The sequence below is a fragment of the Octopus sinensis genome, linkage group LG30 (assembly GCF_006345805.1).
Source record: "Octopus sinensis linkage group LG30, ASM634580v1, whole genome shotgun sequence".
NCBI lineage: Eukaryota > Metazoa > Mollusca > Cephalopoda > Octopoda > Octopodidae > Octopus > Octopus sinensis.
Genome location: NC_043026.1, coordinates 3218358 through 3231502, shown reverse-complemented (window position 1 = coordinate 3231502; position 13145 = coordinate 3218358). Strand labels below are relative to the sequence as shown.

The following is a 13145-nucleotide window of genomic DNA, read 5'->3' as shown; positions in this document are numbered from 1 at the left end:
AGTCTAAGAAAGGGGGGGGGGATTAATTATTGTGTATTATATATAGCTATTTGATTGCAGTAATCCCTCGACTGTCGCAGGGGTTACGTCCCTCCCCCCAACCCCCAACACCCTGCGATAAGTGAAAATCTGCAAAGCAGAAACAGCACAGAAAGTTTTCTTTTATTATTTTAAAAATTTGTAAATATTTATTTTATTATCGTAAATGCCAAACCACACCATGGAGGAATCCATGTAAGCTGAAATAATAAACAATGGTAGGTGAACCGCGCCACATGGCGAGGGATTGCTGTCTAGATCTGTAGTTGTATGGATGTAGCAATGCATGCATGTGGTTCCACATGTAGGAAGTGACGTAGCTGTGTAGTTAAGGGCAGTGGCACTCTGTCGCTTGTGATGACAAATGTTTCAATGCACCAATCCGACCGTGGCCGTTTGCCAGCCTCGTCTGGCACCCGTGCAGGTGGCACGTGAAAAGCACCCACTACACTCGCGGAGTGGTTGGCGTTAGGAAGAGCATCCAGCTGTAGAAACCTTGCAAGGTCAGACTGGAGCCTCTTTGCTTGCCAGTCCTCAGTCAAACCACCCAACCCATGCCAGCATCGACAACGATGAGGACAAGACTGGCCCCTTTCAAATACAAGACTGGCCCCTTTGAAACACAGGAACAACTCATTTTTGCCAGCTGAGTGGACTGAGTTCTGGGTATAACTATACAAATACATGTAACTGTGTGGGTGTAATTTTCATGGGAGGACGCACAGGCTAATGGTAAGGGTGTTGCACTCACAACTGCAAGATTGTGGTTTCAATTCCCAGGTGAGGTGGCGCATTGTGCTCGTGTGAAACACTTCACTTCATGTTCCTCTGCCATCACTTCGATATCTGACATGTGGCACACCATGGGGCCAGACAGACAACGTTGAGTTCATGGAGACACTCAGTTAACATTTATCTTCTTTTGTTTTTTGGCCCTTTTTTTTTTTATCTTTTCCTTGTTTCACTCATAATTGTATAAATTCCCACAAATTTTTTGAAAATATTCTGAGAATTCCCCAAAATGAAAAAGTTCCGAGGAGTGAGATGGGATGCCAGAATCCTGCTTAAAAGTCATTTGCTCTTTACTCTCTCTTTTACTTGTTTCAGTCAGTTGACTGCGGCCATGCTGGAGCACCGCCTTTAGTCGAGCAAATGGACCCCGGCACTTATTCTTTGTAAGCTTAGTACTTATTCTATCGGTCTCTTTTGCCGAACCGCTAAGTGACGGGGACGTAAACACACCACCATCGGTTGTCAAGCGATGTTGGAGGGACAAACACAGACACAAAAACTCACACACACACTCATATATATATACATATATACGACGGGCTTCTTTCAGTTTCCGTCTACCAAATCCACTCACAAGGCTTTGGTTGGTCCGAGGCTATAGTAGAAGACACTTGCCCAAGGTGCCACGCAGTGGGACTGAACCCGGAACCATGTGGTTGGTAAATGAGCTACTTACCACACAGCCACTCCTGCGCCTATTTGTTTACTCTTTCCACTCTAAGTCCATGAAAAACCGAAATAGAAAGAAAAGCTGTACTCACTTTCAAAGTCCACGTAAGCGTCATAGTTCTTCGTGGAGTCGTCCTTGGTGAGGACTCGTAGCAGGTTGCCCATTGTTTCAGCAGTGCAGTTGGAGGAACTACAGCAAACTTATTCCTTGGAGATGGTTTCAACAGTCTGCAATAAAAGCCACAACATCACATCATTGTAGACGAGGATTAAGAATAACAACAACAACTACTACAACAAAACTATTCATTAGTATGCTTTCAACAGACTAGAATGATAGCCACAACGTCACATCATCATATAAAATGATTAATAGCTACTACTACTACTACTACTACTACTACTACTACTACTACAGCAAATTTTGTTTATAGCTTTATGATTTTTATAATTATATATTTGTTGTGCAAGATTTTTTATGTGAAGTCGTGTGTTGAAACAGATATTGTTATATTTCGGAATGGTCATATTGCCAGTTTAGCCAATAAAAACACACGCACTATATATTTGGTGTTATTTTGCTTCAGTGTTATTTATTTTTTACATTAATCTTAATCTCATGATGCGGTCACAGGAGTGTGACAAAAGAACTCTGGCCGAAATAAGATTAAGATTAATGTAAAAAATAAATAACACTGAAGCAAAGTAACGCCAAATATATAGTGCGTGTGTTTTTATTGGCTAAACTGGCAAAATGACCATTCCGAAATATAACAATATTTTTATAATTGTTTTATTTTTATATTTTCATTCCTATCAGATCCTGCTTATCTGTCTAAGAAAACTTTTTTTTCACTCTGGGCCCATAGTCATTTTCTCCACCTTTGTACCCAGGATGGAGCAACAGTTTTAAAAAAAAAAAAAGACTCCGCCAGTTACGACGACGAGGGTACCAGCTGATACGATCAACGGAACAGCTTGCTTGTGAAATTAACGTGCAAATGGCTGAGCATTCCACAGACACGTGTACCCTTAACGTAGTTCTCGGGGATAATCAGCGTGACACAGAGAGTGACAAGGCTGACCCTTTGAAATACAAATACAACTCATTTTTGCCAGCTGAGTGGACTGGAGCAACGTGAAATAAAGTGCCTTGCTCAAGGACACAACGCGTCGCCGGGAATCGAACTCACAACCTTACGATCATGAGCCGAATGCCCTAACCACTAAGCCACGCGCCCTCACAGAGCAACAGTTTAACTGAACTTAAAGTTAGCACAGTGCAGGAAATAAGTCTTGAAATGTTTCAAAATGTGTTTCGCAAGACTAAGGATAGATTTGAAATTTGTAGGGACACAAACGGAACACATGTTGAGAATTTTCAATAAAGTTTTGACTAATTTTGTTTTGGTATCATAATTAAGTAATAAACATAAAATTCTGTCAGTTTTTTTAAAAATTTGCCTGATTTCATTGGGATAGTTAATCCTGGGACATACTGTATATGTGTAATATATACATGTATTACATATCATCATCATCATCATCATCGTTTAACGTCCGTTTTCCGCGCTAGCACGGGTTGGACGGTTTCGACCGGGGTCTGGGGAGCTCGGGACTGCCCCAGGCTCCAGTCTAGTCTGGCAGTGTTTCTACAGCTGGATGCCCTTCCTAACGCCAACCACTCCGCGAGTGTAGTGGGTGTTTTTTACGTGCCACCTGCACAGGTGCCAGAGGGGTCTGGCATCGGCCACGTTCGGATGGTGCTTTTATGTGTGGGGGGGGGGGGGTGCAGAAATATATAGGGGAGCACCAGTGGGGAGGGGTGGTTCAGAGAAATGATGACAGGTTCTAGGCAAGTAGAACGTAGGATATCAAGAGAGGGGTAATGCATGGTGAAATAGCGTATTGAAGAGGGGGGTTCGAAGAGTAGACACCTATAATGGTGGTGGGAGAAGCGACATCCGGTATAGATGGAGTAAAAATATAGAGATATCCGGTATTGGTGGTGGGGGTGGGCAAGGGCGGGTGCACCGGGAATATACGAAGGTTGAACTGACGGGCTGGCTTAGAAATGCTCTTAGCAATGGAAGGGGGGGAATGGCAGACAACGTGAGAAAGGGAGAGAGAGAGATAGATAGAGAAGAACAGTAGAACCCCGCGAAAATGGGCTGCCATTGAAAAAAACCCCTGTATGGAGAAATAATATGCAATACGAGGCGAAGCTGAAATAGTAATAATAATAATAATAATAATAATAATAATAATAAGCAAACTGTCGACCAGGGGATCAAAGGGACAATACTAATACTAATAATAGTAATAATAATAATAACTAATAAACAAACAAAACAGCTCATATAATATATATATATATATATGTACTCATGTTTTTTGCTTCGGCTTTTTCCATGGGCGCATGTAAGTATCTTATTTATATCCTTTCGTAAGTTCTACTGAGGAGGAATAAGTCTTTTATGAGATTAATTCTGAAATTGATTCAATATAGAAATAACAAATTTTAAAAAAATTCTAACGGCCGGCTTGCCCGACTCCAGTTCTTCGGTTTTTGCTGTAGCGAGTAAATTATATGTGGAAATTGACGATTTAATAGTCTGTTATCAGCATATTGGCATTGAAATAATTTTCTTTAGCCCTTACTTATAAGTTGTTTATGTATATATAGGTGTATATTTCACTATTTACAAAGATGATGCTCTAGTTTTAACTATAAATACCAATGGATCAGCGCAAGAATGGTTAAGGAAGGATATTATCCAAATGATGAAAACATTCGATCTTAGCATAACAAGAGACACCAACCTGATGCTTGTCAATTTTCTTGATGTATCTTTAGATTTAAATAAGAACATTTTCAAACCCTATAGGAACCCCAACGATAGACTTAGTTATATTAATCTCGGTTCCTGCCACCCCCACCACAGTGTTTAAGAATTTAGTTAAAAATATTGGTAGGAGAACTTCTAGCCCCTCCTCCGACATAAACATATTTAATAATGCTGCCCCAAAATATAATAAAGCTCTTAAAGACAGCGGTTTTAGTAAGGAAATAACCTATACACCTGTTATTAGTCCAGAAATTAAGAAAAGAAAACATAGGAATAGGAAAGCTATCTGGTTCACACCCATTCCTTCCCCGAAGTGACCTTTAATATAGGTAAATATTTCTTATCACTTATAGATAGGCATTTTCCAATCAATCATGATTACAGAAAGCTCTTTAATCGGTATATCCTAAAAATTAGTTTTACTTCAACCACAAATTTTAAAAATATAATTACACACAACACACAAAAACAACAACATGAAACCAGCTGTTCCTGCAGAGATAAAGACTTGTACCTGCTCAATGGAGCCTGTATGACCAAGACCATCATTTATGAAGCCACGGTAGATTCCACAAACGCTAAGGACACAGTTTCTTCGAAGAAATATGTGGGTTTCACAGAGGGGAATTTAGGAGCTAGGTTCAATAATCACACCTTAAACACTGGGACAAAAAAAAGAAAAAGAAACCCCACTAAATTATCCAGTTATATATGGTCCTTAAAAGAACAAGATGTCAGCTATAAGATTCACTGGAAGATCTTGACCAAGTGTAAGATCTTCACCAATGGCAGTGGAAAGTGTGGTCTTTGCGATATGGAAAGATGGTTCATATGGAAAAGTCCTTTAGACCCTGCTACATGTCTAAATTCAAGAAGTGAAGTTTTTAGATCATGTCCACATCTCACAAAATACTTGTTACATTTTTGCACCCCTGCCCCAAAATCATAGATAACACCTGCATTTTTTATTATGTCCATGTACAAGCCTTGCACATATCTTAACATATTTTATATATTTTTACTGCTTTATATATATTTTTTGTATGTTTTTTCATTTTTTTTTCTTCTTTTTCAATTATGTGACTATATACAGGTGTAGTAATTGTATGTATAAGCATATATTAAAAGTGTATGTGTGTGCATGTGTATATATGTGTACGAATCTCTGTATATATACGAGTGTAAGACTATATCCGTTGCATAAGAGTGACTGTCATGCACGTCTCCCTTCTTCGTACATATGCGTATGTATATACGCTTGCATATCTGCAGGTGTAGGTGTGTTGACAGATAGGAGTGTGAATATGTGTGTATGTATGTATGTATTATATATATAAAGTTAATCCAAACAAGAAAGCACAAAAAAAACACAACAATGTGAGGACTTGGAACAAATATAGTATTATTGGACGCTCAGGAAAGAAGGAGGGTTTAACGTTTCAAGCGGAGCTCTTCGTCAGAAACATAGGAAAAGGAAAGATCCAAAGAAGGGAAGACAGAGGAAAAAAATCGCCAACAAATTACACGCGGTCACATATATATATATATATGTATGTATATGTAAAAAAAATACAAAGTGGGACAAGAACGCAAAACATCTAGAAGACGATACAAAAAACACGGACGGGACATTCGAAGCCTTCAATCTTCAGTCAAGAACCGGATCATCCTCGCAATTTCGGCTGATTATATATGCACCTCTATACACATGAATATTCATGTTTGCGGTGAGTGTGAATATATACCTGTACGAGTATGCATATATGTATACATTTTATGTTTGTGTGTGTATTTTCATTTGTATAAATGTCTCTATATATTTATGCGAGGATGATGTTGGGTATGCATGTATACGTGTCTGTGTGTATATTTGTACATATATATATATGCATATGCGTGTGTATGTATATGTATATTCATATATGTGGCAAGTGTGAACATGTGCCTGTTACCTTTGTGCATATCTGTATATTGTTTACGTTTTTGTATATTTAAGATGAAGTTATACATATATACGTACGTGTGTATATATTTATATTATATATATATATATATTTATACAAATATATATATATATGCATATACATGTATATGTGTGTGCATGTAAAAATGTGTATTTGACCATAATAATGCATGTATGTATGTGTATGTGCGTATATATATATATATACACACACACACATATATATACATGTGTACGTATGGAGATTTTATGAATGAAGATTTCTATCTTTGTGAGTATGTGGTTGCGTGTATTTTTATAATTTTTAAAATATATTTTATATTTTTTACTTATATTTTCCATGCCCATTAGAGTAACTTCCCTTTATTCAACGGGTCTTTTTTTCATTGCATTCTTGTCTTAATAACTGATGCAAAATGCCTAGAAGCCCTCAGCTCTGGTATTTGAAACTGAGTATCATTAGGACAACTTACTGATTGTCCCATATTATATATATATATTCTCTTTTACTTGTTTCAGTCATTTGACTGCGGCCATGCTGGAGCACAGCCTTTAATCGAGCAACTCGACCCCAGGACTTATTCTTTTGTAAGCCCAGTACTTATTCCATCGGTCTCTTTTTGCCGAACTGCTAAGTAACGGGGAAATAAACACACCAGCATCGGTTGTCAAGCAATGCTAGGGGGACAAACACAGACACACAAACACACACACACACATATATATATATATATATATATATATATAATTTTAATCCAAACGGGAAAACAAAAAAAAACAACAACAATGGAACAATTACAGTATTATTATTAATAGGCGCTCAGGAAAGGGAAGCAGGAAGGTATGACGTTTCGAGCGGAGCTCTTCGTCGGAAACATAAGAAGGAAGAGAGAGGAAGAAAGATCCCAAAGCGGGCAACAGGGTAGAGAAAAAAACGACTGGTGTTTACGAGTTACACATGGTGAAAGGCGGAAGTTTACGATAACAAGAGCAAAGTAGGTTTTTAAAGCCAAAAGAGTGGAGACAAGGTTGGTAACGCACAGATTGTGTGTATGTGTGAGTGTGTGCGTGTGTATGTGTGTGTGAGGCGAGATAAACAAACAAAAAATATAAGTATGTGTTAGTGTGTGCGTCTGTGTGTAGGTGTGTGAGGTAGGGCGAGACAGTGGTAGGCATAGCAGAAAGTGGTCAGTAGTAAGAAAAAGAAGGAAGGAGGAAGGGAGGGAGGGGAAGGGGTGGGGGGGTTTGTAGCGTGCCAGCGTGTGTTGAGTAGTAGTGTGTGTGTGTGTCCAGTGTCGTGGTAGTATTAATGGCGAGTAGATTGAATGTGTGTAAGAGTAATGTATATATTTAAGCAATGTGTGTATATGTGTGCGCGTGTGTGTAACAAAAAAAAGGGGGGTTAGGAAAAAGGACTCCAGCTGAGGGGAAGATGGAAGAGTGGTCCCGCGGAGACGGGCGTGGGAAAACCCAACGACACGACGGTCCCAGGAACGAGCGGAGGTCTCGTCGGGTCCAAGAGCAAGGTACATGCGGCGCGTATGCGTGCGCGAACCGGCGCAAGCGTGTGTGCGCGCGCCTGCGAGTATGCGCGTAAGTATGTATGTGTGTGGATGTGTGAGTGTGTCTGTGTGTATGTCTGGGTGTCAGTGTGTCCGATGAATGTATGTGAGTATGTGTGTATATATGTGTGTGCATAGATGTATGTCCGTGTGTGTGTGTGTATGTGTATGAGTGTGTATGTACGTGTGGGTGTGTGGAAGTGTGTGTATGTGCATGTGTGTGCGCGTACATACAGGTGTGTGAGTGAGTGTGTGTATGTATGTATGTGTGAGTGTGTATGTATGTGTGTGTAGGATGCATGTATGTGTATGGGTGTATGTGTGTGTATGTATGTATGTGTACGTGCGTGGTGTGTGTGTGTGTATGCGTGTAGGTGTGCGCGTGTGCATGCATGCATGCATGTGCGTATGTTGTGTGTGTGCATGTGTGTGGGTATATATGTATGTGCGTATATGTGTGTGTATGTGCATACATGTGTGTGTGTATGCATGTGTGTGTATGTAGGTGTGTAGGCGGTGTGTATAGTTGTATGTATTAGTTAGTATGGGTGTGTCCGTGTATGTGTGTGTATGTAGGTGTGTGGGCGTGTGTATATGTGTGTGTATGTAGGTGTGTGTATATAGGTGTATGTATGTCTGGGTGTGTCCGTGCATGTTTGTGTGTGTGTGTATGCATGTGTATGTGGGTGTGTGTGTACGTGTGTAATGTATGTGTGTATGCGTGTGTGTGCGTGTGTATGCGTGCGTGTGTGTATGTAGGTGCGTGTGTATGTGTGTGTGTGCGTGTGCGTGTTTATGTTGGTGTGTGCGTATGTGAGTGTGAGTGTATGGGTGTTGTTGTCATGCATGTGTGTGCGCGTGCAGGCGAGTGTGTGTGTAAGTATGTGTGTGTGTATGTTTGTGTGAGTGTGTATGTGTGTATGTCTGTGTGTATGGTGTGCGTATAGGAGTTGTAGGTATGTGTGTGTGTATGTGTATGGTTGTATGTATGTATGTGTGTGTGCATGTGTATAAGTATATGTGTGTGTGCGCGTGTGTGTGTAGTGTGTGTGTTTATGTATGTGTGTATGTATGTGTGTAGGCGTGTGTTGGTAGATGTATGTATGTAGGGTGTGTTGTGTGTGTGTGGAGTACAAGTGTAATGTATGTATGTAGGTGTGTGTGTGTGTGTATGTGTACGTGTGCGTGTGTATGTGTGTGTGTGTATGCGTGTGAGTGTGAGTGTATGGGTGTATGTCTGTGTGTGTGTATGTCTGAAGTAGGTATGTGTGTGTATGTATGTGTGTGTGTGTGTGCTGGTATGTGTGTGTGTGTGTGTGTGTGTATGTATGTGTGTGTGTGTGTAGGTGTGCGTGTATGTATGTGGGTAGGGATGCATGCGAGTGTGTGGGCATGTATGCATACATACGCACGCGCACATCCGAAGCAAGCCCACACACACGAAGCGCGCTCACGCACACAACACACAAGCAATACAACGCAAGCCCAAAGGGCCGACCAAGGCCCCAGCGCGCGAGCGCGAAGGCCCTCGAACGCCCCGCTACGCGGGAACCGAGGATCCATCAGCCAAAACCGGAAAGCAGAAAAGAGGGGGGGCTGCCTGGATGCAAAAAGGTGTATGTGTGTGTGCATGTGTGGGTATGTATGTATGTGTGTGCCTACATGTATGTGTGCATGTGTGTGTGTGTGAAGTATGTACGTGCGGTGTGTGTGTGTGAGTGTGTGTGTATGTATGTGCGTATGTATGTGTGTATGTATGTGTGTATGTATGTCTGTGTGTGTGTGTGTGTGTGTGTGTGTAAGTGTGTGTGTATGTATGTATGTGTGTGTGTATGTGCATGTTGGTTTGTATGTTAGTGTGTGCATGTATGTCTATAAGTGTGTGTGATTAAATGTGTGAATGTATGTACGTAGATGGGTCTACGTATGTGTGTGTGTGAACAGGCGTGTGGGAGGTAGGTGGGTGGGTGTGTGTGGGTGGTGTATCCGGGGGGGGGAAAAAAAAAAAAAAAGGGGATCTCAAGAGGAGGGGGCTGTGTTAAGTCCGTGTGGGGTGGTAGTTTGTAGGGTGAAGATGTAGCGTTGCTCCAAGTGGAGCCTGGAAACGACAGGCTTCTTTCAGTCTCCGTCTACCAAATCCACTCACAAAGCTTTGGTTGGCCCGAGGCTATAATAGAAGACACTTTCCCAAGGTGCCACGCAGTGGGACTGAACCCGGAACCATGTGGTTGGTAAAAAAGCTATTTACTACACATCCACTCCTGCACCTTTATATATATATAAATAGATAAATTCCTCTTTTTACATAATATCGAGGACTCATTCATTCTTTTGTTGTCATATTATTATTATTATTAATATATATACATACACACACACACATATACACACATACATATATACATTCATATATATATATATATATATATATATATATATATATATATATATACTAGCAGTATCACCCGGTGTTGCTTGGGTTTGTTTCGACCCTTTAGAATTGGAATTTTTGAAAAGTAAAAATTTTGCATTATGCAACTTGTTATTCTCTTTAAGTGAACATTTTTCCAGTTGAAATACACCGAAAAATGGTGACACAGCAGTCAAAAATCGTAAAAAATAGGGATTTTCATAGAAAAAAAGTACCTTTTTGATATAAATAATTTTTGGTGTTAACATGGTCCGATTTGAATTTTATCTTCTACAGAATGAAGAGCAAGCCTTCTTCTATCATACTCTCAATTTTGGCCAACCTGCGCTGCAGGGTCTCGAAGGAGATAGTGTTAATTGAAGGCTACCAAACCTGCCACACACAGACAACTTCAGCTTTATATATAGAGATTTGCTACACACTACTTTCCATTACGATACATCGCCAGCGACTCCCTGAAACTTTCCCCTGAAATCCCTGTTGAGAAATCTATATATATAAAACTCAACTTGTGTGTCTGTGTGTGTGTCTGTGTGTTTAACTTTTGGATCTACCAAGTTTCATTATTGAGGATGGAAAGTAGTGTGTAGCAAATCACCTGTGCCAATGTCACATAAAAGGCACCTGTGCTGGTGACACATGAGAGGCATCCATGCCAGCGACATGTGAAAGGCACTTGCTCCAGCGACACATGAAAAGCATGTGAAGGGCACCCGTGCTGGTGACATGGGAAAGGCATATGAAAGGCACTCATCCCAGTGACATGTGAAGGACATGTGCCGGTGACATGCAAGAGACATACGAGACACTTGTACCTGTGACATGTGAAGGGCACCTGAAAGGCACCTGTGCCAGAGACACATGAAAGGGCACCCATGTCAGTGACACATAGAGGGCTCCAGTGGTTGGCATAAAGGAAGGGCATCCAACCACAGAAACCAAGCCAAAAGGGAAAATGGAGCTTGGTGCAGCTCTCCAGCTTTGGTCAAACCTTCCAACCTATGCAAGCACAGAAACCAGACATTAAATGAAGATGATGCTGATGATGATATGAGTTGGTATATACATACAGAGGAAGTATTTGTATATATGTGTATATGTAAATATATATCTCTCTATATAAACGGCAGTTTGTCTGTGCGTGTTTCTGTGTGTCTGTTTGCTTGTACCCTCACCCTGACCACGGCTTTCACGATTCTGATGAACACTTGACACAACATAGCCTAAGTCATAATTCAAAACTAAGCAGCGAAAATTTTGAAAGTTCCCCCAGTTCTGAAAAAAAATCGATAAATTCGACATGGGGTCGAGAAGCAGGAACACAAACCACAAACTGTGTGGGGGACGCAACTCACACCTTTTTTAACTATCAAAAAAAATTTACCATATTTTTTCCATTATTTTGCTATTTTTTGGCTATAACTCTCTAAAAATGCTTTTTATAGTATTCCCTTACAAACCTGAGCAACGCCGGGCGATACTGCTAGTATATATATAAAGATACACACACACATATATAAATACATATCACAGGCTATCAGACGTTACACATCGCTGGTCACAATGCATTTTTGCATTGTTTTAACCTCCAAATGATGACCACCCCGCTGATCAAAAGGGGGACTTTATGTCAAAATGGAGTGTTTTGCACAAGAGCACAATGCACCACCTAATCAGGGAATCAAACCCACGACCTAGCGATCAGGAGTTCACAGCCTAACCACTAGGCCACGTAACTTCACGCACACAAAACCCTGGTATGGAACACATGCCAGTGTGTGTAAGTAAGTACAGAAATAGGGGGTGGGTCAAAGGTCACGCACCAAAAATCTGACATTTTTATTTATGTTATTATTATGGTGAGCTGTGTGGATAGGCGTAGGAGTGGCCACATGGATCCGGGTTCAGTCCCACTGCGTGGAATCTTGGGTAAGTGTCTTCTACTATAACCTAAGGCCGACCAAAGCCTTGTGAGTGGATTTAGTAGATGGAAACTGAAAGAAGACCATCATATATATGTGTGTATGTATGTATATATATATATATATGTATGTGTGTGTGTGTGTGTGTGTCTGTGTTTGTCCCCCACCATCGCTTGACAACCGATGCTGGTCTGTTTACGTCCCCGTAACTTAGCAGTTTGGCACAAGAGACCGATAGAATAAGTACTAGGTTTACAAAGAATAAGTCCTGGGTGTTTTTTTGTTTTTTTTTGGGTCGAGGTGCTCGACTAAAGGCACTCAGCATGGCCACAGTCAAATGACTGAAACAAGTAAAAGAGTCAAAGAGAAAAAGAGGAAAATACTCGGCAGCATTTCATCCATCTTCATGCTCCGAGTTCAAATTTCACCAAGGTTGACTCTACCTTTCATCTCTTTGGGGGTCAATAAAATAGGTCCCAGTTGGACTTACCTCACCACCCGAAATTACTGGCCACGTGCCAAAACTTGAAACCGTTATTGATATTATAAAGGTGGTGAGCTGGCAGAATTGTTAGCACACTGGACGAAATGCTTAGTGGTATTTCTGCTGTCTTAATGTTCTGAGTTCAAATTCTGCCGAGGTGAACTTTGGCTTTCATCTTTTTGGGGATCGATAAAATAGATACCAGTTGAGTACTGGGGTTGATGTAATCAACTTTCAGGCCTTGTACCTTCAGTAGAAATTATTATTATTATTGAAGAGAACCGTCTGAACGTGGCCGTTGCCAGCGCCGCCCCGACTGGCCTCCGTGCTGGTGGCACGTAAAAAGCACCCACTACACTCACGGAGTGGTTGGCATTAGGAAGGGCATCCAGCTGTAGAAACACTGCCAGATCAGATTGGAGCCTTGTGCAGCC

The 13145-nt window shown here is 40.9% G+C and overlaps 1 protein-coding gene across 1 annotated transcript in view; it reads right to left on the bottom strand.

Moving 5' to 3' along the window:
• The window catches only part of LOC115226733 (CYFIP-related Rac1 interactor B), a 122389-nt gene that overhangs the window by 14884 nt on the left and 94360 nt on the right, over window positions 1-13145 (bottom strand). Inside the window, exon 3 of the mRNA XM_029797753.2 lies at window positions 1593-1728. Coding sequence (XP_029653613.2) covers window positions 1593-1665 — 73 coding nt within the window. The 5' untranslated portion in view covers window positions 1666-1728. The remainder of the gene's footprint in view (window positions 1-1592; window positions 1729-13145) is intronic.